Source organism: Festucalex cinctus, chromosome 4 (assembly GCF_051991245.1).
Source record: "Festucalex cinctus isolate MCC-2025b chromosome 4, RoL_Fcin_1.0, whole genome shotgun sequence".
In the NCBI taxonomy this organism is placed as follows: Eukaryota; Metazoa; Chordata; class Actinopteri; order Syngnathiformes; family Syngnathidae; genus Festucalex; species Festucalex cinctus.
This window is the reverse complement of record NC_135414.1, coordinates 26,681,979-26,706,388: the sequence shown is the minus strand read 5'-3', so window position 1 is coordinate 26,706,388 and position 24,410 is coordinate 26,681,979. Positions and strand designations below refer to the sequence as shown.

General features: G+C 38.1%; 2 protein-coding genes across 2 annotated transcripts in view; one reads left to right on the top strand and one right to left on the bottom strand.

Moving 5' to 3' along the window:
• LOC144017967 (CUB and sushi domain-containing protein 1-like) overlaps positions 1-17,055 on the bottom strand; it is a 454,419-nt gene extending 437,364 nt beyond the window's left edge. Inside the window, exon 1 of the mRNA XM_077519995.1 lies at positions 16,966-17,055. The gene's annotated coding sequence lies outside the window, so the exon portion shown is untranslated. The remainder of the gene's footprint in view (positions 1-16,965) is intronic.
• On the top strand, positions 7,310-23,788 carry chs1 (chitin synthase 1). The gene is made up of 34 exons (XM_077519996.1): positions 7,310-7,356; positions 8,924-9,059; positions 9,446-9,631; positions 9,738-9,939; positions 10,514-10,674; positions 11,821-11,896; positions 12,141-12,259; positions 12,443-12,632; positions 12,726-12,822; positions 13,418-13,514; positions 14,082-14,203; positions 14,272-14,367; positions 14,448-14,612; positions 14,812-14,959; positions 15,065-15,127; positions 15,204-15,376; positions 15,521-15,579; positions 17,303-17,503; positions 17,594-17,762; positions 17,853-17,968; positions 18,049-18,228; positions 18,296-18,400; positions 18,488-18,605; positions 19,412-19,493; positions 19,589-19,815; positions 19,910-20,007; positions 20,100-20,181; positions 20,275-20,428; positions 21,819-21,923; positions 22,048-22,158; positions 22,463-22,600; positions 22,917-22,996; positions 23,108-23,174; positions 23,390-23,788. The coding sequence occupies exons 1-34, from the start codon at positions 7,310-7,312 to the stop codon at positions 23,462-23,464; spliced, it is 4,245 nt and encodes a 1,414-aa protein (XP_077376122.1). The 3' UTR covers positions 23,465-23,788.
• The last annotated feature ends 622 nt before the right edge of the window (positions 23,789-24,410 follow it).

Sequence of the window (24,410 nt, the reverse complement as noted above, 5' to 3'; positions counted from 1 at the left end):
ACGCCGTTCTTAAATTAAAAGGACACGACGACGCATATATTCTATCCGGATAGGAGTTGACCCTTTGTGAGCATAATGCGCACGCATCATAAGTCACTGTAGAAACATTTGCGTACTAAAAGCACAATTATCATCGCTCGTGCTGTATTTGTGTATGTCACACTTAAATCTAAAGGCAAACAAATGTACGAAATTGGGGGCCGCTCCAGTGAAGTTGAAAAACAATAACATGAACATATGGTATAACATCACAGTCGGATAGTCGTTGTTGCCCAAACAAGCATACATGCGCATGCAAAACATGGCAGTGTGAAGCCAGAAGCGTGTAAACTCTAATTCAACTTTCAGCCTGAGTGAACAAAAGAGGCATTTCCATCTGATTGCGCATTTTCATTGGATCCCTTTTTATCCCAGGTTCACTTCAATGTATTTTGTGGGCCTACCTCGTTTCCTTTTCTGTTTCTCTGACACCTTGTGGCTATTAAGTCAAGTACATAGTTAACGCTCCTCACTTGTATCAAATTACCAGCCATCCTTATTTGTATTTATTTATTTTACTTCATCGTCCTTTAAATGCTTCTCTTTTACTTTTGCGCCCATTTGAACATCGCTGTTTGCTAGAATGTCAATAATGTCATGTCTGGGTCAGGCCAGGGTTAAGTTTGAGTTCATGACCTGTTAAGTTTGGGTTCATGGCCATGAGGTCAAGTGTCTGTGTTGTACTGATGTCACAAGTATCTGTTTTGAACTGATGTAACCGGCATCTAGTTTCAACTGGTTTTAGGCTATGTGATGTCAGGAACTATGTGATGTCAAGAATCTTTAATCTCTTTACTGGGTCAACAGCCAATCAGATAATTCCATGTCAGTACTGGTACCCGCATGTCTAGCCAAAACCAATGAGATCGATTCACTGTCTATATAAGCTGTCTGAGAAATGTGTATGTTTGTCGGATTATTACCGCTATACCTCTGTGCAACTCTCTTTGTTTCTTGTCCAGTCAAGTTTGTTCCACACCTCTCGATGTGAATAAATAGTTAAAATCTTATTTGTGTCTGCGCTTTGGGATCCAGCCTCCACACATGTCACACAAGTTATAAGTCACATTTTCTACCGCTTATTTTAACGTTGTGAAACTTGCTAGGGTACTCTGGGTGGGTGGACGCCATAATCAACTGATCACAGACTGAGATTTAGAATTCAGGCATTGTGTGTAGGAGAACAAAGAATGACAAAGCAAAGGTAATGTCAGATATGGAAAGATAAGGTACTGGCATCAAAACAGAAACTCAAAGAGAGAGGATACCTAAAATAATGTTATTTTGAGATGAAGCTCCTATGACAAATGAGCGTGAAGCCCCAAAAGATGCGGTTAGAATCCTCAGCATCCAAGAGTGAACAGAAAACAGAAATCTGCATCTGGGTTCCCGATAAGAAGCTTCAAAGCACTTTTTGGCTTCTTTTTGAAAGCAGTTGGATCCGCAAAGTTATTATTTCTTTCTCACTGGGGTTTATCCCAATTCAAACAAGAAAAGACACGACAACTGATTGTGATCTGCCTGTGTGATATCTGACTAATAGCACGGAAATGCGCAAGTAAAATGAAAGTGTGACAAAACTGGAGACACCTATTGTGCTGGTGCACAGACTTCATTTACCTCATCTGATATCAACGATGGCTGCAAACAACGCTACGCGCTCAAAGACAAAGAGATACGAGTCAACAGGAGAGCGGGCAGAAGCGAGAAGCTGATGCTATTACAGACACAGTCAGCGTGTGCATTATATTCAAATGTGGTTCCACTATATACTGAACAAAAACGAAATAAATCACCAAAACCCTTAATAGATGTTTGATTTTGCAAATGACAGAGTGAAAAGAAACAACAGTGCATTATGCTTATGTTTTTCATAATAAACATGCAAAGTACTTGCTTTATTAAATTTGCGATAAAATTCTTACAATACTGTACAATTAACTCATTCGATCCCAAAAACGTACAAATACGTTTTTAATACTTTGTCCTTCACTCCCAAAAACGTATTTAAATGTTTTTGTTTTTTTTATGGGTGGGGGTTTATGCTAGAGCAAACGGAAGGCTTTGATGCAGCTTCTGACCTGAAGAGGTCGCTTAGAACAATGGTAGTTATTACCAAAAACGGCCATCAGGTGGCAGAAGCGTATAAGAGATCATTCAGGGCGATGTTGCAACAAGCCAGTGTTTTTTGTTTCCTGATGACCGAAGAGACTCTAATCTTTCTTTTAGTAGGTTCCATGTTTTTATAGCACTAGAACACAATATTCTCTGGGCCTTGCAAAATCCAGTAAAACAACCGGGAGTGAAGGGGGTTGCTTCAGTAAATGGCTGCTGGGAGTGAATGAGTTAATTAGTATGATCCCTATATTCTAACATTAAATCAATCAATGATGGAGAGTGTGCCGCAGGTGAGTCAGTTTAAATAAAGTCGTACTGTATGCACTCTCAATCACACCAAACCTGCAAACAATTTATCGTAAGAAAATAAAAATACTTTGTTATAAAAATAACATAGAATGCGATACTGTATAATACATTTGAGCAGGAGCAGATGATGTCTACCGCAGTTAACACTTATCTGGTGTTAAAATGATTAATTGGACCCTTTGGAGCATTTTTTTTTAAATCCATATCAGAATTTAATTAAGTTTACATTTTTCATCCACATTCCTGAACTCTTTTCAGCTAAAATGCTTGTCCATGTGTAAACAGCAAGCAATGATTTTTTAACATACAGTCCGTATGGTTCCTAATTATTGTCATGACTAGGGTCATGTAAGGGTTATGTTTACTGTCATGACTAGGGTCATGCAAGGGTTATGTTTGGGTCATGACCGTGAGGTCAAGTGTCTGTTTGGAACTGATGTAATCGGCATCTAGTTTCAACTGGTAATACGCTATGTGATGTCAGAAGCTATGTGATGTCAGGAGTCTTTAATATCTTTATCTGGTCAACAGCCAATCAGGTAATTCCATGTCAGTCCTGTTACCACACCTGTGCACCTCCCCAGCCCGAGTTAGCTTAGCGTCTCGTGATTCTCGATACATTCTCGTTTCTCATCTAGTCAAGTTTGTTCTACGCCTCTCGATGTTGTGCGAATAAAGAGTTAAAATCTTAATTGTGTCTGCGTTTTTGGGATCCAACTCCAGAACATAACAAATATAGCTTGCCACTGAACAATTCAGTCAGCTCAAACCAAAGCCAAACATGTCTACCTTGTTCCTGACCCTTTGGTAGATGGGAGAGGCATCAGCTGCGTTCTAACAATGCCCTCGGTGACATCACCATTGTGATGCGAACATCTGACAGTCACTGGAGCAGGACACTGTCACACTCGTATGACTGCAAAATTTTAAGTGGCCAACTGTGGCCACACATGACTTGTGCGAATGTGTTCCTCCGTCCATCCATTAATGACTAACTGAATGTTTTTGACTGACTTTCAAATGACCTTCCTACTACACATTAAAGGGGAAAAAAATGCTCTATAGTTGCTGCATGTAATTACTGCGTGTGCGTTAGTACCTCCTTGCCGACCATATGGCCGGCTGATTATGCGCTGGCAGCACATCCTAATGAGGGTCCACACCTGACAGAAACATTCTTTTCAGTACACGACGACGGACGTGCACAGCAGCATGAACGTGTGCGCTCGTGCCTTCACGTGTTCAATCACATAGACGAAACGACTACAATAAGTCGACGCGAGCTGATAAGAAACACCAAAGGGAAATCCAAATGAGCACATTCTTGCTCGTTTTGTGATATTACTCCATCACACTTGACTGTGAAAATGATGTTTTGCCACGGGTCACTTTCTCAGCTCTGTAGCGACACCCAGTGGAAACTGCCACACACCTGACCTGACCTACAAGGTCGACAACTGAGGAACGTTTTTCCCTTGAGAAAAATTCTTTTGATCAAAGGCCAAAGGATGTGGAGCCAAATTGGTGTGAGATTCATACGAAAGTATACAATGTTTATGCGTTATGTTTATACAACTTCAGAACGCTAATGCAAATTTGTTTTATAGACACACTGGTAGATAAAGAATATGTAAAACAAAATTCATTTTGCCTTATACTGTAGTTTCATCATAGAGTTAAATATTAAAGAACATAACCACTCAGCCTACATTTGATCCACAACATTCTTAGCAAAATTATATGAACTGCAGAGTCAATGTTTTGAAAAATATATTTAGTCATGTGTATAAAATAAATAAATAAAAACACGTCATGTTAATCCATGTCTTGTGTTTATATAAGCAGCAGATGAATGTGTATAATATTCAGCAAGTTAATGTTTGATTTATGTTGGTCTCTGCTTTTATTTATTTATTTATTTATTTATTTATTTATTTATTTATTTATTTATTTATTTATTTTTATTTATTTTTTCAACAAACCGCAACTTTAGGTTGTGTGTAAAATAATGACATCCTAGTCAATTCAATGTACAAGCTTGCTTGTGAAATTATGAATTTATATGTTTTGATTTTTACCTTCTGGTTAATTGGTTGACGTTACTTTTTTTTTTTTTTTTTTCTTTTTTTTACTTTACAAGATCATCTCCCAAACCAGATTAATCCCCATGGGCAGGGCCCCCTGATCTGGCCCCCGGGCCGTACGTTTGACACCCCTGATTTAGGACATTACTGATTTAAAAAAATAAATAAATAAAATAAAATAAAAATAAAAAAAAAACATAAGTCAAGTAGCAAAGAATTTATCATAACATTGCAAATTTTTACAATTAGTTTCTCAGTACGTTAAATGTTTTTTCTCCTTTATTTAGTGAATTTTAAAGTTGTATTTCACAGTACATTCCCTTCAATAACAGACAAATATTTAAATTCATTTGTGAACATATTTTAACAATAAATGTGTATTTCTAATGCATTTCTTCGTAAAAGAACAGAAATATTGTGTTTTCACAGTTACAGTGATTTGTTGTTATTTTACATTCAACATATGACAGTCTATTCTTGACAATTAAATGGAAAAAAATAACATAAAAAAAATAGGATAAATCTGTAAAAATCCAATAAAATAAATATTGAAATTCTGTTTTTTAAGGACTTTATTTATTTTATTTTTTTTTTAACAGTGCCAACCTGTTTGGATCCATTTCTTCACCTCTTGAACACACCCACCATTGCTCTGGACTGTTGAACCCAAGTATTTAAAGTCCTCCACCGTCGCTATCTCTTCTTCTTGGAGCCTCACTCTTCCCTCTCCACCCCTACCATTCACGCATATCATCTATCTTACTTCTGCTAATCTTCATTTCTCTCCTGTCCAGTGCATGCCTCCCAGTTCAATTCCGTTTAATTTACACAATAGCCACAAATCACAACGGAAGTTGTCTCAGGTCATTTTACACACAAGAAACCTCGAGCAAAGCCCAGACTCCACCTTTCTAAATGCTCGTCTACCTGCTCCCTGCTTTTGCTGCAAATCAGTAGGTCATCAGTTAATAAAATGGCCCATGGGGATTCCAGCCTACCCTCATTTGTCTATCCATCACTATTGCAAACAGGAAGGGGCTCAGAAAACATCCCCTATGAGTTCCACCTTAAGCTGCTCCGTCACATCTGCTGCACACCTCACCATTGTTTTGCCACCCTTATGTCCTATTCTAAAATACTTTTCTGCTACTCTAACCTTCCTAATGCAGTATGACAGTCCCTAGGAGTACTGCTCTATACTTCTCCATCATGCACCCTTAAGGCAAATTACCCGTGAACATCATTCCTCAAGCATCCTCTCACCCTCTGGGAAAAAAAAAAATTCCACAAGCACATCTCACACACCTCCACAGGTGGTGTGAGAGAGGACCAACTGCCTTTCCATTGGAGGTGCAACAATTAATACAATTTATCAAAACCTAATTGATTATCAAATTAAATGGCAACTATTTTGAGTCAAATAATCATTTAGAGACTTTGTTTAAACTTAAAATTCTCCCAATTCTTGGAACAACCGTAAATATTCTCAGATTTTTTTGTAGTCCCACAAGATATTTTGAAAACGTGCTTATTTTTTGGGAAAACAATGATCAACATTCTTTCGACCTGAATGATAAATCCATTTTTGTTTGTGCATTATCTGCACGGTAGTTTGAAATAATGTCCTGTTTTTGAATAACCTTGGTCCCGCCACTGGTGCTTCGGACCAATCATAGAGCGACATTGTGTTTGGGGGCGGGATATGCAACTGTGACGAAACCAGGAAACCAGTGCCACCGGGGCTAACAAACAAACCTAACATGGACGAATGGACGCTACAATGAATTCTGTTTTTATCTATTTATCTATTTATTTATTTTTATTAGCTTCGACTCGTACCGATCTGAAAAAAGTGGTATTGAACGTTACTAATTTCAACTACAATCTTAAACATTCTAAGTTCAGGGTTATATGGTGAACACATACACAAACATATGCTTGACCATTATCTATACAATAAAAATGAATTAAATAAAAAATAAAAAAAATAAAACAATGAATTAAAAAAAAAAAAACTCAAGATCAACATGGCTGTACAGGAACTAAATAATAATTTAAGAATGTGTTGTTAAAATTGGGGATTACAGGAAGAAAGGGCACCAAGCAAGGTGTTGGCTCAGTTAATTAAAAACTCGGAAGAGTCGTAGAAAGGGCGTGTGTATGTGCGTGACCATAAATATGATCTTTGTACCCTTTTATGGCATCTTCCATAAAGACAGGACAGATTATGTTAACACTGAGATTTTGTTTGTTTATTAGTCATACACTGTCAAGTCGTGTTGGGTGGTTACAGTAGAAACCTTTACAGCATCCCTCACGTGGTTATTTAACAGTATCTTTCCAAGGACGCACACTTGATGGACTGCGGCACTCGCACATGGACACACCTGTGGGAGCCGTACGACACTAATTGTTTTTTTTTTTTCTTAAACAAATGAGTGAATAGAAAATTGAAAGACAGCCAGAGTCTTCGGAGAAGTCGGACGAGGGGTGAATTTCATTTTTGTGGACGCAATTTTGCTCGTTCAGATCATCTTATTGCTTAGTTTGGTTTTGTTATATAGTTGGCAGAGGCGTAACTGGAAAAAAAAATACAGAGAGAAGGAGAAGAAAGATCAAAAGAAGGTAAAATTTGGACGTAAATTTGTATTCACGGTGCCGTATAATTCACGCTTTCGACAGATTTGTCAGCTTTCTGTTTTGTCACAGGATACGTGATCTTCTTACTGCCCCGTAAGAGACAAGACTAGACAAGCATGATGGAGGACAACAAAAACAGAACAAAGATGGTTGAGGAGCGAAACAAGTAAGAATTCAAATGGAGACGGAGTTTCATTTCCCTTCAATTTTGTGCCACTTCATGATGGGTTGTCTAGATTGGTATATTGAATCCTGTATGGATATCACGTTCTGTTTTGTTTTTGTGGATGGCACCAAGCTACAAGCTTAATTAGACAGTTCCTAAATTATATATATTTTTTAAATTGTCACATTGACATTTTTTAAGCAGAAGAAATTCATTTTCTCTGGAGATTTTATTCTTATGACCCAGTGGTGACTGGAAAGATTTTTGTTACGCTGAATAAAATTCCAGACAGAAATACAGTAACTTGGAATTTGTCATGACGTTTTATTTAAAAAAAAAATAAAAATAAAAATAGCAACAATTTTAAATAAAACAATGCAAAAATGTGCAGGATACAAATGAAAGTATATATTATACTATATTTGTATAGAATTTATGAATACCACTTTTTAAATCATAGAAATAATTATAGTGGTATAGTCCAGTGCCGAATCTGATCACTGCGATTGGCTGGCAACCAGTCCAGGGTGTGCCCCGCCTGCTGCCCAAAGCCAGCTGAGATAGGCTCCAGCACCCCCCGCAACACTTGTGAGGACTAAGCGGTTAAGAAGATGGATGGATGGATGGATGGATGGATGGATGGATGGATGGATGGATGGATGGATGGATGGATGGACGGACGGACGAATCTGATCATTTTTTTAGAGCAATGGACGAGTGCTGATACCAACTATCAGTATCGGACCTTAGCCTTATTTCAAGGTATGGTAGGAAAAAGGCTATATTGGGATATTTCTTTCTTTAAAATTATCTGTCATTGTTTTTTTGTTTTTCTTGGTTGGGGGGGTTAATTTTTATGTAACAAAAGTACTCAGTCGATACTTGATATCAGTATCAGTGACTACTCAAGATTTGAGTACTGGTATCAGTCTGACCAAAAAAAATGATACCTGACATAAAAATGTCCTCATCTGTAAATACAGCGAAGCCGGAAAATAAGTACAAGAAAAAAATCCAACATGTGCCATAAAATAAAAAAATAAAAAATGAAAAAAAAAGTTAAAAAAGCTATAATTACCCAAAAATAAAATACAGTGGCTATAGGAAACAATGTGGAGAAAATAAATGTATTCTCCCCCCAAAGAATCAAAAAAGGTTTATGTATCATGTCATGATGTTTAAAAAAAAATCAAATTAAATAAAAAAAAAAGGAAATAGAAGAGAAACAGCATACGTGAAACAAAAAAACAGTTCTCTTTAAAGTACTACAAACGTGTAAACATTCATTTTAAAAACTATGTTTAACATAAAACTTTGCTAATTTTAGAATTAGCGGCTGAAAAAAACAACAAACAAACAAATACTCAAGCAAAGTCTCTTGCTTTCTTGTGTTTTGCTTTTATTTTTTTACATAAGTGATTTATCAAATGGATTTCTCTACCAAGGACGCTGGCTATGATATAATTGCCTTATTTTACTGCTGGTGCAATACTAACCACCCAGTAACAGTGATTGTATTATCAATACTGTAATAAGAATATGGCCTGTGTGCGTGCGTGTGACTCAGGGAAAGATGGGATCCATTCCAACTCAACCCAATAGGAGCTGAGAAGGAACAGAAGAGAAGGTGTTTCCATTTGGCCCAGTACCTGGTGGCTGTTGTTGTGGGTTTAGCGGTCCTGACCAGTGCCGTCATTGCCAAGGTACGATTCAAAAATGCCACTCAAGTTTGAAGGGACACCCGGCGATCCCTTGCGCCATCTAGTGGTGAACTAATAATTCATTCATTTTAAAACATAAACATACACAACATACATACAAATACATACATAAAAATAGCCCCCCCCCCCCACACACACACACACACACACATAAGGTAAATTGTTCAGTGGACTTTTTGCTTACAAGTGCATGAAATCCACAACAAGCAGCAGTTTGTCAGAAAGCAAACCGTTTAGCCTAATGCTAACAATGCAAAATGCCATTGATGGGCTAACAAATAGCATCTGTTAGCATCTGCTGTTTATGTGTAATAGTATACAAATATAAACATATATCAAGTTTAATGTATTTTATTCTGACCAATCAGGGCTCTCTTTTGATGCTGTCGACGTTGTCCAGTCCCAAATCGTTCCGCAGCGATCGGGACAAACAGTTCTACATGCTGATGCTGGTGTTCTGCCTTGTTTGCCCAAACGTCCTGGTGTTCATAAAATCACTGTGGAGGTGTGCCTTCAAGAGCTTCGTACAGCCCAACATGAGGACCATGTCGTTTGTATGAGGCTTTTTTTTTTCTCTTTTTCGCATCGATGAACGGTCTTTTGCTGACGTTTACTGACAAATAATGACCAAGTGTAATGGTGTGCTTTTTCTTTTTGCAGATTTGTGGTATAGAATGCTTGGTGTCGCTTGGTACCTCCATCTTGGTACTTGTGGTTATGCCTCAGTTTGACGTTCTGACAAATCTGTTCATCAGTGGAGGTGTCTGTATCGTGCCGGCGGCTCTTCAGCTCGCCTTTCGACTACAGACAGAATCTTGGAAAATTATATTCCCGATCTGCTCCCTCATTCTAACATCTGCTGGTAATTATAATATACTTTCCTATGATATTCTCTAAAGCTCAGGTGACTGTAAATACCGTATTTTCCGCACTATAAGGCGCACCTAAAAGCCTTCAATTTTTTCAAAAGCTGACCATGCGTCTTATAATTGGGTGCACCTTACATATGGATCAATATTGAGCCGCAACAGGTCTCGCTGTCAATACGCTATCGGTGACTCTACGCGATCGACAGAAGATCCCGCCATCTTGGCTCGCTAGCTAATACTAATACTTTACCTGAGAGAAAATAATAAAACAGCTGTTTATTCATTTTGGGAGTGAATGGAGTTGTCAGAAAGCTGGTTTGTAATCTATTAATAAAGTTGGACTGACCTATCTGACTGTTTTGTTGACGTTCCCTTTAGCGCAGCACCATCTAATGGATGCATAACGTAACCCCAGCCTCTACTGTAGCGCCTTATATATGGAAAAAGTTTTAAAATTTGTCATTCATTGAAGGTGTGCCTTATAGTGCGGAAAATACGGTACACGTCGGCTCTGTGCGAGTGAAGCCAAAAGTGGTGTTTCTTACATTCATTCATGTATCCCAACAGGATATTGCCTGCTAGGAATCGACTACTATGTCCGCGTATCATCATTTGTGGATAACCAGAGTGGCGGCTGCTATCTCTATGTCGGAATTGGAATTTTGGCTTCATTGCTCATCTCTCTTTGCTGGTGGGAAAATCCAATGCAAGCTACCAATCGCATTCAGGTCAATTCTGCTTCTGTTATGTCACCTGTAATTTGAGTGGAATAATAAGTTCATTTTCATGAGTCTTTTCATCACATTAGTTCAAGCTGCCCCATTCAGAAAATTGAATTTCAACTCGCTACTGCCACATGTGGCCGAAAAATGAAACTGCACATTCCCTTCTCAGTGACACTAAAAACTAGGGGTGTTAAAAAAAAAAAAAATCGATTCGGCGATATATCGCGATACTACATCGCGCGATTCTCGAATCGATTCAATAATCGGCAGAATTGATTTTTTTTTTTTTTTTTTTTTTTTTTTTTAGGATTCACACCTTGAGCATGGAAGAATGTTATATACATTAAGCCTTAATATTTTATTTTAATGCTGTTCAAACATGAAACAGATTACAACCTCTATAAGACTGAAATTTCTGATAAATAAATAATACATTTTCATATAAATCTTACACTCTACAAGCTTACTGATTAGTATTTTCTAAATTTGAATGAAAAAAATCGCAACAATCGACTTATAAATTCGTATCGGGATTAATCGGTATCGAATCGAATCGTGACCTGTGAATCGTGATACGAATCGAATCGTCAGGTACTAGGCAATTCACACCCCTACTAAAAACTATTGGCAGAAAATTAAAGCAACATATTCCACGATGAACTCTTTTACCGCCAAAAAACGTTTAATAACGATGAGTAAAATCACGATGTATGCCACCATAAACGTTAAATGATGTCAACTATGTTTTTTGTTTTGTTTTGTTATCAATGGGCAGTTCCCCGTCTAAGTGAAGCACGAGCTGCCTGGTCAATGAGTTGTGGAATCAAAAACATTCACTATATATGGCCGGCAGATGGCAGCATTGTATCTCTTTTCAATGGGCTCAATGCGTATGAAATTACAATGAAACATGACGAATTCTGATGACATCTGATGAAATAGAACGTTTTCAAGGGTAAAGTTGTTGTTTTTTTGATAATGTGTGGCAGTAAAAGAGGTAATGAGTGTTTTTCATGTTTTTAAATGTCCTGTGTGCTTGACATTTAATAATACCGACATTTCTGATCCTAGATAAACTGTGTAACCCGTGTAAACATAAAATACAGTGTGCACTGCAGACTGAAGCTGTTTTGTTGTACCTCCCTGTAGGATACATTGTCAGAACTGGATGGTTTTAGGGACTTTGTGTTTGTCATCAGCAGCCTCCTGAGGATAATTGTCATAGGTAATTGTCTGCAGTGCACTCACTGTCTGGAACAACACCCACACAGAATATGCCAACAAAACTTAACAACATAATCTTGATATCAACACCGTTATTCTTTTTTTTTTTTTTGTCCAAATTTGTTTCTAGCATCACTTATGGAGATAACATTTGAGTAAAGATAGTTCAACATCCAGTACATCGTTGACGTACTGTTATTTCAATTCAACCCTGTAAGCAATTTACAAATGATTTTCTTTCCTAGGAGCTGTATACCTGATCCACCATGCCCTCATTGAAGAGACCATCGATTGGCCAAATTTCAATTTAGGCAGTGATGATTGGCAATTGTTACAAATAGGACTTGGGCTGTTTTTCTTACAGGTAGGTGAAGGTCAAAAGCAGGCTAGCTAACTCTTTATAATTGTTGTCAAAGTCGATGACTCAAATCTATGACATCAGAGCGACTCATGAGAGGCAAGGTCTTCCTAACAAGTCTGTTCATTTGGTATTTGGACATCACCGGCACTAACTAACTAACTAACCCTTATTTGTCCCTTGTCCAAGGCCTTCTGCTCAGCAGCGTGCCACTGGTTTGGGGTTGTGGCTTGTAAGATTCATGCTATCCGGATGAGTTTTGCCTTTCCCTTATGTTGCACAGGACCTGCAGTGCTCCTATTGGGACTTGTACTTTTTATAACCCAAGGAGAACAATTGGGTGGACCACAGCATAGTCACAGGATAGCCACAGTCACAGGTGAGTTATTTGAAAAGTCAGCATTATTTTTATTTTATTTTATTTATTTTTTAACAAAAACTTACCAAGTGTTTTTTTTTTTTTTCATTGCAGATTTTTGTGAAAGCTTGGAGTTCTTGAAAGACAAGAACTCAACCCCTGTGATCTTTCTAGAAATTACCAGGAGCATCTGCCGGACATCACTTAACAGGTACCGGTACATTAATATTATGATGTGTGATGATAATATACAAAAAGGATAGAACAAAATTTAAGGGGAAAAAAATATATAGTAAAATAAACAAAAATATTACTCCAAGTAAGCAAAATTATCTGCCAACAGAACAAGAAAATTGTACTTGTAAGATTTTGAAAAATAAGAAAACTTTATATGTATTTTTTCCATTTATCTTATTATTAGATTATGCAAAATCTTGAAATAAGAAAATATTTTTTTTTATGAAATTTATGAAACCCCAGTTGAATGCCTCTGATGTTGGTTAGTCATTAAAATGTGGAAAATGTTTGTTTTAAGCCTCACAGTACTTAAGACTGGCTGTTAACGCTCAATGCCAAGACTGCTTGCTCAAATACGATAATTAAGTAAAAAGTATCTTAAAGTTAAAAAAGAATGATCTTGTCTTACAATCTTATTTTAAGTACAAATAACTTGTCAGATAAAAATAAGCAAATTTGGGTTAGAATTAAGAAATTATATCTTACTTAAGATTTCAGTTTTTGCAATATGTGAATAACATGCAAACGTCTGCTCCCTCCCATATAATCAATGGTCGTTTGATTGACAGCTATTACTTGCAATGGCCATTTTCCATGCTGGCACTTGAGGGAATATGTATGTGGTCAGGGTTGGTCACATGCACTTACTACGTATGGAAGACAAAGGTAAGCACCTACTTTTGTCTTGACTTTTGATTTTGGAATTCAGCTAGCTTTATTTGGTTTTCAGATCGGTTTGTTAGATTTTATTTTTTTGACAATTCTTTCTTGTAGCTTAGTTTTTATTCATTTTATATTTGTTGAGTATAGTGTGCAATAAAGTCTTCTAATGACTTTCTTCTTCTGTATGGCCAAAGAGTAATACGAAAATAACAGAAAGTAAACAGCAAACGCTCATATACTATTCAATTATTTGACAAAGACAAAAACAAAAGACACGTTAGCTGTAATTATAGTTAGTTCTATGAATGTAAAGTGTAGTTCCAGTTAATTTTGTTTGTGTAAAAGACTTGTTTTATTTTTATTTTGTTTAACAAAAATGTCTTTCGAATTTTAGTTTAACTTATTTTGTTAGATTTCTTGAAATATAATAACACTTTATACTCACTATTTGTTATTTGCATGCAAGGTTTTAAGAAAAAAAGAGAAACAAATAAATCCCAATTAAAAAACAAAAATACCAGGAATGGCACATTCGATTTTATTTATTTTATTTTATTTACTACTTCTTAGGTCCAGCGTATCGAGAGAACCTCTCAACTCTTTGTTCGGCGTCTTTATGAATCCGCTTTCATTGACTTGTCTTTGTTACTCAACACCAAGATGAAGGTGTCTCGAGCTCGAACTCACGAAAGGTGAGAAGGCCCTTCATATTACGAACGGAACACCAAACATGACCTGAACAGTCCTGTCTTTGTTACAGCCAAGACGACATCCAGAACTGTGTCATCTATCTATGTGCCACCATGTGGCATGAGACCTACGATGAAATGCTGAAGATTCTGACCTCCATGTTCAGGTTTGCATTGCAGCAACGCATGAGACGACAGAGCAGTGAAATGATCCATCTACAGTGGAAACAATTTGTTTGTTTTTCAGGTTGGATCGTTACCGAGGCGATCCAAAAGAGGACCACAAGGACTGCTTTGATTTTGAGTGTCACATTTACGTGGATGACGGATTTATGACTGAAAAAGAAACCGGGAGGAGGCTGGTTAACTCGTATGTTAATGATTTGACTCAAGTTGTCATCGAGGTTTACAGGTGACGTTTCTCATTCAATGTACGCATTGATCGTAAACTACTTCTACGTGGAATTGATTGTGTTCTAACACCTGACTAAAAATACGGTTTAAAAAAAAAACTTAAATGATTGTTAATTCATTTTCCTCCATAATTGATCAACAAAATCTCAAGAAATAGTCAATGGTGTATCTCATCAAAACAATGACTTTTCCTCCAGGGTTTTTACCAACAAAGAGCCTGATGATGTATCCATAGTGGAAACTCCATATGGTGGCAGACTTGTATTTGTTATGCCAGAGGGAAACATGCTCTACATTCACCTTAAAGACAAAAGTCTCATCAGGAACAAGAAAAGATGGTCGCAGGTAGGTACGGCGAGAATTTGGGGCTATCACGACATGTGGTTCAACAAAATGAAACAGATTTTTTTTTTTTTATTACTTTGCGTAACAAACATTGTTGTCTTTTAGATTATGTACATGTATTATCTACTTGGCTGGAAGGGATACCTTTCCAAAAACCCTCAGACAAAAGTAAGACTTTATAATCACCTAAAATGATACGAACGTGACATGCAGTGTATGTAAACTAAATTGTTTGTTTTTGTAGCGCCAAGACCTATGCAGAGAGTCTTTAATCTCTTTGGATGGTGAGATATTCTACATGCCCCAGTATGAAAATGACAACAAAAGAAGATTCATCACAGATGACAATATATATATCCTGGCTCTGGACGGCGACACCGACTTCCAGCCTAAAGCTGTGATTCTGCTCATAGACAGGTCAGTTTTGGGTAAATGGATTCGATCACCGCTTTGGGGAATCCAGAAACCTTTTCCATACATAATGAATGATACCACAGGAAAATTATGTAAAGAATGTTGGCACTTTCTTTTTGAAACATTTTGTGACATTTTGATTGGCAGGCTGAGGATGTATGAAAATGTAGGGGCAGCCTGTGGACGAATCCATCCTACTGGAATGGGTGAGAAAACATTGTACATGTTGTAATAAGCTATGTCTCGTTAAGCGAGAGCTCCTTTTTAATACAACAGACAGGACTGTGTTGAGGTGCCAGCTTGTAGCTCGATCACACTACATGGGTGCATACTTCCTGCTAGCTACATTAGCGAGCTTCCACAATGCTTTGCGTTCAAAGTCAAACATATTACAGCAGGTTAAATTATACAAAATACATAACACTTGGGAATCTGAATAAACAAAACACACACACAAAAAAAAACACCAAGCCGCTCTATGGCATCTCTTATGGCATCTAGAGCAGAAACATTTTTGGGATGTAGACATAGCTAGTTAGCTAACGGCACGCTGTGCAGTAGTGGTAGAAATGGGCTGAGTAACTATAACTAATTGTGTTGGCCGACCATTTATGTGAATACATTCACATAAGTGACACATGAACGTCTTCAATTCTTATATAACAAGGAGGGTCTGGACCCAAGTTGCATTGGTTCCTGTTTGTAGCCATAGCCAAAAATCTGAAAAAGTTAAATAGTGAAAAACAGTTTGGTGCGATAGCTCCACAATTCAGTACTACGTGGTTTTCAGGCATCTTTTCAACAATTATCTTCAGACATATCTAATTTATTTAGAAACTATTCTTTGAAGTCACTTGACAGAGTTTCTAACAGTTTATGGACCCTTCCAGTGTGACGTCACGTTGAAGTGCGCCCCTTGTGGTGGAGGGCAGGGCATCAATGCGAGTGAATTAGAAAATAATCAGAGTGAGCTAAAAAAAATAAATAATAATAATAAATTAAAAATAGGTCAAACGGTTGATAAATCAGCGAGCAATGCTATGGTGAACTTGTGCGCGGCCGACCGATAATGGCTCAAAGAGAGATTGGATCGCTCTTTTGGCTGCCAGCAGCGATTCTAAACCGGGCGGAAGACAGTGAGGAGTGGAAGACGATCACGGTGGCTAGCGCGAAACTATGACGCAACTGCTTTGCACCCACAAAAAGTACGAGGATATGCCCGGATCATTTTATATCAGGTAGTTTTTCTCCTTTTCATATACACTGGGTCATAACATTAACCGCCGATTGTAAATTCGAGGCAGATGTGATGACTGTGCCAAACTAGCTTTTGTGAAACAATCATTCATACTTTTTTGCATCAGTATTCAAGTAATTTATCACAATTAACACTTTAACTCGGGCTTGATTTCTGTTGAGGAATGTGTTGTATAGTCCTACGTGTGGTCTGTTTGTTAGCAGCTAGCAAGCTAAGACAGCTTCAACACTTCGATCTAGAGCAAGACGAGTATATCCGGACACAAACGATTTCACGAATGACAATGTACACCATGAAAGTAGTGCTCGTACTGTTTCAACCGAAAACAACATACCTTAAGCTTCCAGTTCCACTTTGCCCTCCAACAAACTCCATTTTTTTTGGAGTTAACAGCTCCAAACGACTGATTTCAATGAGTCGCGGTAATGTAGTGTCCTACTTGGGACGTTGTTTTTTTTTGTGACACTTGACATATTTCCCACCTTTTAACGAAAACGCTCACCAAAAATCAAGCTCTCTACATTCATTTCTTATGGGATGTTTACCCTCCGGGAGGTGCTGCGCGAGCTAAGCAGTGACGTCAGCTGGAAGGGTCTATTAACACAACAAGATGTTATGACAATAACGAGGTCCAGGTGTTGGAATCAAAATTCTGTCTCTGCAACCTTCAGGTCCCATGGTGTGGTACCAGAAGTTCGAGTATGCAGTGGGTCACTGGCTACAGAAGACAGCAGAGCACGTGTTTGGGTGTGTCCTGTGCAGTCCAGGATGTTTCAGTCTGTTTCGCGCGTCGGCTTTAATGGATGACAACGTGCTGAAGAGATACACCACGACTGCCACAAGGGCTGCGGAATATGTACAATATGACCAAGGTCAAGATTCTGCCATCACCATTTCCTTTATGTCATCTTTTTTTGCAACATTCTTGCATTTGTTATTTTTTGTCTGTTGAAATTTTCCAGGGGAGGATCGTTGGTTGTGTACTTTGCTGCTGCAGCAAGGTTGGCGTGTGGAATACAACGCTGCATCTGACGCCTACACCAACTCACCGCAAGAGTTTAAAGAGTTTTATAACCAGAGGAGACGGTGGGGACCGTCCACACTGGCTAACACGTTGGACCTTCTGCACAGGTCAGTAAGCGCAGTTGTAAGCTGTAGTTAGCAGAATGATCTTATTCAATGCAATCAAAGAACAAGAACTCTTTCTACGGATGATTACAGTGGTGCAGAGACGGTGAAAAGAAACTCCTCCATATCCAGCCTTTATATTTTGTACCAGATGTTCACTGTTGGCTCCTCTATTCTTGGACCAGCCTCTGTGACTCTTATGGTGGCAGGTAGTCCGTCAATGTTTTTGTTTTTTTTAACCTACAGTACAGTTTTTATGCACGCATTCTGTTATGTTCTTTCCTTGCAGGTGCTTTCCAGTTTGTCTTTAAAATCGCTGGTACACTCTCCATCATCATTGCAAGCATTCCGCCGGTGTTCTACATCATCATTTGTTTCATTGCCAAACCAAACAACCAGATAACAATCGCGGCCATTATGAGCGTCCTGTATGCGTTCCTCATGACGGCTTCCTTGTTTTCTATAATCGGTGAGCACATATTGTATGTGGATCTTTGTCTATGACATGTTTTTTTGAGCCTCCATTGTGCCCTCAGGTGATATGGTGATTCAGGGTACGTTCCTGACCCCAACTGGCGTGTTCCTGGTGTCTATGACAATCATGTACTTGGTGACTGCTATCCTCCACCCCGAGGAGTTTGGTATGTCAAGATGATATCATCATCATCAGAATTCATGTTAGACGATGTGCTGTTGTGCATTGTGATTACATTTTTTTTCTCTTACAGGAATGATCATCTATGGCCTGATGTACTTCATCTGTATTCCGAGTGGCTACCTTCTACTTACCATCTACTCACTGGTTAACATGCACATTGTGTCCTGGGGCACAAGAGAATCCAATAAGTAATGCACAGATCATCAACATTAACAGATTCATTACTTAAAAGGAAAGAAACCCCCCAAAATTCTTTACAATGAGTTCTGTGTGGGCCCCATTAGTCTAAACAGGACATTGTTATTAATGTTGTGTTTGTAGAATATGAGTTAAAAGCAGAAAAATGCAGCCATTTTTATCCATCTCAGGCGGCAGCCATTTTGTTATTTGGTGTCGACTGAAAATGACCCAACAGTTGCTCAGGTAACGGACCAATCACAGCTCACCTGTTTTCCGAAGCTGAATGTTCGTTACTTGAGCCCTTGAGCAATTGTGATGACGTTTTCAGTTGATTGGAAATGACAAAATGGCAGCGCCCTCAGATGCTAAAATGGATGGATGGATGGATGGATGGATGGATGGATGGATGGATGGATGGATCTCTCTCTCTCTCTCTCTCTCTCTCTCTCTCTCTCTCTCATTTAATACAATTTAATTTTAAAATAAATGTATGTCATTCGTTACAAACATTTAGACTTGTAAACGAAAACTTATTGTGTTCCTGTGTTCATAAGTTGAGGACTATCTGTACCATGTTTAGACTAGTGGGGCCACATCGAACATAAAATTGTGAGGAAAAGTTGGTTAACTTCCCCTTTAATGCGATCCGTATTTTAAAAAATATATTATTATTGAAAAATATATCTATTTAATTAAGTTACCCCATTTTCTGTTTGGTGTACTGACAGTATCCGCTATTGGCAGTCAACATGATCATACCATAGCTCTTTGTATTGAAGTGTTTCATCTTTTATCTATCTGTTGAATCTGTCAGGGGAGGAGCAGAGATAAAGAAGAACCATAACGTGCTCTGTGATCGAAACTGTAAACTCTGCTGCTGGGACATGAAGTTGCAGGTGATATGAACCTCCATACGCGACATGCCGTGCGCCCGTCGAACGTGTGATTTGGATGGGTGAATTCATAAGCACCTCTGGTTTTGCATCGACAGATAACGCAGGAAACGGAGAACCTGATCGTTCAGAAAATCAAAGGACAGAATGGACAGCAAGCCGCTCCCCTTCCAATCACAGGCCAGGAAACAAATCAACACGCCGCTTCAAACGTGGAGCCACAAGCTGCACTTGACGTCGGCAAAACGCCACAGCAAGGACTAAAACCTCTGCCTGAAGAAGAGATGAGGGAGTTCAAACCATTTGACGACCTGTTTAGAAACACGTAATTATTACAATAATATAAGTATAAAAAAATAACAAATGTGTTAAAAGTATGTCGCAAAGAGTCACCAATGTACATGTGCCTGTGTGTGTAGTGATGATAGCTTGGAAAAAGAGAGCATATCAACAAGTGAGTGTGAATCTGAAGATGACGATGACGACGACGAGAAGGACAATGACCTTGCTGCTAGTGGTGAGTCGCCCTACACTTGAGACAACCAAATGGTTGCATGACGAGCTTCCAAAAATAAAAAAAAACGCATCTGTGTGCACGTATCTTCATAGAATGGGTGAATCCAGTCAAAGAAGAGTTTTTAAAGAAGTTGACCTCTGCCAACTTAAAAAGGAACCTAAAAGAACAAATACGGTATGGAATAAGTGGAGGAGGAGAAAACAGAAATTCTTCATCTTACGTTGCGATAATCTAAACAGAAAAGTTCTTCCTCTTCCTTGAAACCAGGTACTCCCTCCGCAAAAAAAATCATGAAGACGTGTGTGAGGAGTTGACATTAATGTTAACCGACACTGTTAACGGGCAACTATATGGTGTGGGACCTGAAGATGTTCTGTCAGTAAGCCAACTGGAGGAACTACAACAGGAATTGACGGAGCAGGTATTTATGACAGGGTGACCAACAAAATTCATGTTCAGAAAGTGTCGAAAATCTTCACATAACATCTGTTTTTATTTACCTGGCTCTTAAAGGGGTACTTGACTCATTGAGCCATTTTCAACAGTAAAAAGTTAATATTTTGTCTAGAATGAATTTGATAACTATTATTTTTCTTGTACAATTAATAACTTTATAAACATAAACAAAAAAAAATTTTCACTTGCTGTCGACTGAATATGACATCACCTGTGCTGAGGAAGTAGATAACAACCAATCATGGCTCACCTGATTTCTGGGTTTCGTCAGCAAACTGCTAGCTAGCTAGCTAGCTAGCTAACAGCACACTGCAGTGGTAGAAATGGAGTGAAATAACTAAAGTCACAATTGTGCCGGATGACCATTTATGTGAACAAGTTCAGATAAGTGACATGAACAAGTGTGATCAGTTCTTAAATAACGGAGGAGGGGCTTCATGGACCCAAGTACGTCATTGGTTCCCGTTTTAGCCACAGGCAAAACAATTAGAAAAAGTTAAACCGTGAAAAACAGCTTGACGCTATAGCTCCACATTTCTGATGTGTTTTTTTTAGGGATCTTTTCAGCAACTCTCTTCAATTGTATATAATTTATTTAGAAACGATTCCTTGAAGTCACTTTACTTTCTTCTCACATTAGTTTATTGTGGGAATGCGTTGTTATTGTGATTTTTATTCTCCACACTTTTTTGCCGCGTAACAACTCCCACATAATACTTCCAATTTACACTTTTCAAATTTCAACTTGCTTCAAAATTGACGCCTGCCGGGGTATATATCGTCTAATTCCACTTCACTTAGCCTAGAGTATTTGCACAATTTAATGTTTAATATCAACTTTCCTCCATTCGTTTTTAATGGGACAGACATTGAGCTTTTTCTAAGTATCACTTTCCACGCCCACTTCCATACGTATAACTTATCATCATTGCCAGGTGTCTGACACTGCTTGGTGGCACAGTTGGTAAAACGCATTGTCCACTAACCAGGAGATTATAATTTCATAATTTATCTCCCAATTTACTTCATAAGCATTCCACATTCATTCAAATCTTAGCATTCATCCATTAGCATTCAGCATTCCCACACAATTTCTCCAAGAAATTGCACTTAGTCTAGTTAGTACAAGATGTTATGACAAAAAGGAGCCATGATTGATCGTTAAGTTATTTTATCTTCAGTTGTCAGCAAGCGAAAAATGTAGTATTTTAAAGGTATTAATTAATGAAGTTACCAAATTAATTCTGAATATTAACTTTTTGCTGCTGGAAATGGCTCAGTGAGTCAAGTATCCCTTTAATTATGCAAATATAATGCAGTGGACTGATTCTGTGTGTGTGCCTGTTTGTGCATAGGCTCGGCGCACCCTCAAGATGAGCCGCATGGAAAGGTTAGAGAAAAAGGTCAAGAGAGCCATCGAGAAAACTCTGACTGCCCCTCAGGTGCAGAAACTAGAAGAGGTAAGATACTGAATCAGCCATTATTAGGACTGAGAGAAGAAGGCGTTGACAAAAAAAAAAAAAAAGAAAAAAAAAAAAACTTAAATGGCTGATGAGCCAGGTAAACAAACGTGTGTGCGTGTAGGATGAGAATGACTTCTGGGACAAGTTGATCGACCGCTACTTGAAGCCCATTGCAGACACTAAAGCACATCTGGAGGAAGTCACCAGAGAGCTAAAGTCACTGCGCAACAAGGTCAGTCCCTTCACATTGTTGAATGTTTGCATTTGATATCTAATTGTAGGTGGTACTTCAATGCATGTGTTTTTTGAGATACGAGTGTCACCATTTTTTTTGTCTTGTGTTACAAGCAAAAACATCATGTAAGCGCTAAATTGTAGAAGAACACTTCACTTTCTAAACTGATTTGATTATTTCAAATTATTCCTGACTTTTTCCTTCGAGTTAATGAGAAAATGATGCCAAAAGCTTGACCAAATATTCAAGACATATTACCACAAAATGCTCATGTTAACGATTGTTCCTCAACACCCCGCAGGCAGTATTCCTCTATTTTATCGTCAATGTGCTGTGGGTGGTCGCCACCTTCTTCCTGCAAGCCATTGGAAACGACGTCATAAGCATCAAGATCCCCAAATTGCATCCAAACGGAACACCAACTGGAGAGAACATGAAGGTTGGTGCACGGACATTATTTGACCGATGATGTGCCCTGTATGGTTACACCAGCAGATATATTGGTTCAATTCTAAAAATTTCATTTTGTTCCTTCAAAAAAAAAAAAAAAAAAAAAATCTGATATAGATATGAAAATATGAATTAATCCAGTGAGGGGAAAAATAATTCTACTGAGGACACACTTTGACACGTTCATTGTTTCACAGATCAGGGCTGAAATAATAATTTACAAATATATAGATTTTAATGTCAAACAAGGGTTTTATTTTGCCACTCTGAACAATTTATCTCCTATGCTGTTTTTATATTGACAGGTGGAGCCTCTCAGCTTGATGTTCCTGTTGTCTTTTGCGGTCCTTCTCCTCATCCAGTTCCTCGCCATGTTGTATCACAGGTACACACGACACCTTGTTAAGTTTGTATTACAGTATTGACGTCTTTAAAAGAGGCCCTTCCATTCGGCGTCATGCAAGCACTGATCTACTTGGGTTTCATTCGATTGCAGGGTCTACACTTTGATCCATGTGGTGTCATACCGCAGCACAGAGAAGGACTACAAACTGAAAGACGATGTAAGTAACCACATTAACACACTACTAACATCCACTCAAAAGTCATGGATCCTTATCAAATAGTAAAATATTAAGCACACAAGTCCTCTCTGGTGATTGAGAAGTATAAACAAAATTCCAAAAAAACTTGCTATTTTTGTTTACCACACGTATATATTTTTTTTCCTCATTCACATTAGTATTCTGCTTGTAATAAATATGCATTTGTTCTCCAGGACGACGACGACGACAGCTTGGTTCTCGAGAACCAGAACACCAGTGGACTTAGCATCACGAGCGATGACTTGTAGCTGATAACGACTTTTATGTGGTGGCATTTGTTCCTCATTGCTGTCCTTCTCTTTGCTTTACTCATCATACTGTTATCGGTAGACAAAGTCTAACGTTGCATGAAGCATTCTAAGAGTTTAATCTTTTATCAGTTTTCCCTGAGTCGCATATGAGCTATAAACTATTGTAAATGGTGTAATCAGTAAAACTTCATCTGTATATTTGTTTCAGTCTATAATATTGTACTTAAATGTTTGCCTTTTCTGTGTGTCTTGGTAAGGTAATGCGTTACAAACAAGAATACAAGCAGATAAACTGATTTAAACTGCAACGTTTGCACTTAAGTGGGAGAAATATTTATGACTTTTTTTTACTGTGTATCTAATATCCTCTTTGAATAAATGAATGTCTAAAAATTAAAAAAAACAATCAGGTTTGATGAAATTATTTTCAGTGTACTGTAATAAAAGATTAGAAAATAATGCAGTTTAACACCTACATTTCCATTCAAAATGTTTTTTTCTTTTGGGGTATTGGGGGGGGGAAGAGATCTAAACTATTTTCTAGGGTCAAAGTTAGTCTTTGGCACTTGAATATATCATGGCACCACTTCTACAGCAAAATTTTATTCTTGGCTGTTCTTGCGTGCTCACGTCTGTGTTTCGGGTCACTACCCTGCTGGATGAGTTGACACGACAGCTGAGACCAAGACTTTGGTCACTGCACAACACGGCACGTCTACGTTGCTGTGAGATATTTATTGCCGGCATAAGATCGCCTCCTTCAGGTAGTCTTTTCTTCACAGGCTTCATTTTTGTCTTTCAACCTAGAGATAAGAGTGACGTGCCCGAATGCTTCAGCATCTTCCATGTGCAAAGGTCATTCCCCCCCAAGTGTTGTAGCTTGTCAAACTTCAGTCCTACCCGTTATTTGAGTGATTACCGTGGCGTCTTGTGTATGTGTGTA

Coding starts and splice junctions, on each gene's coding strand:
- chs1 (XM_077519996.1), top strand. CDS start 7,310: ATGGAGGACAACAAAAACAGAACAAAGATGGTTGAGGAGCGAAACAA. Junction 14,613..14,811: donor GTTGTCATCGAGGTTTACAG/GTGACGTTTCTC, acceptor CTTTTCCTCCAG/GGTTTTTACCAACAAAGAGC. Junction 15,377..15,520: donor GTGATTCTGCTCATAGACAG/GTCAGTTTTGGG, acceptor TTTGATTGGCAG/GCTGAGGATGTATGAAAATG.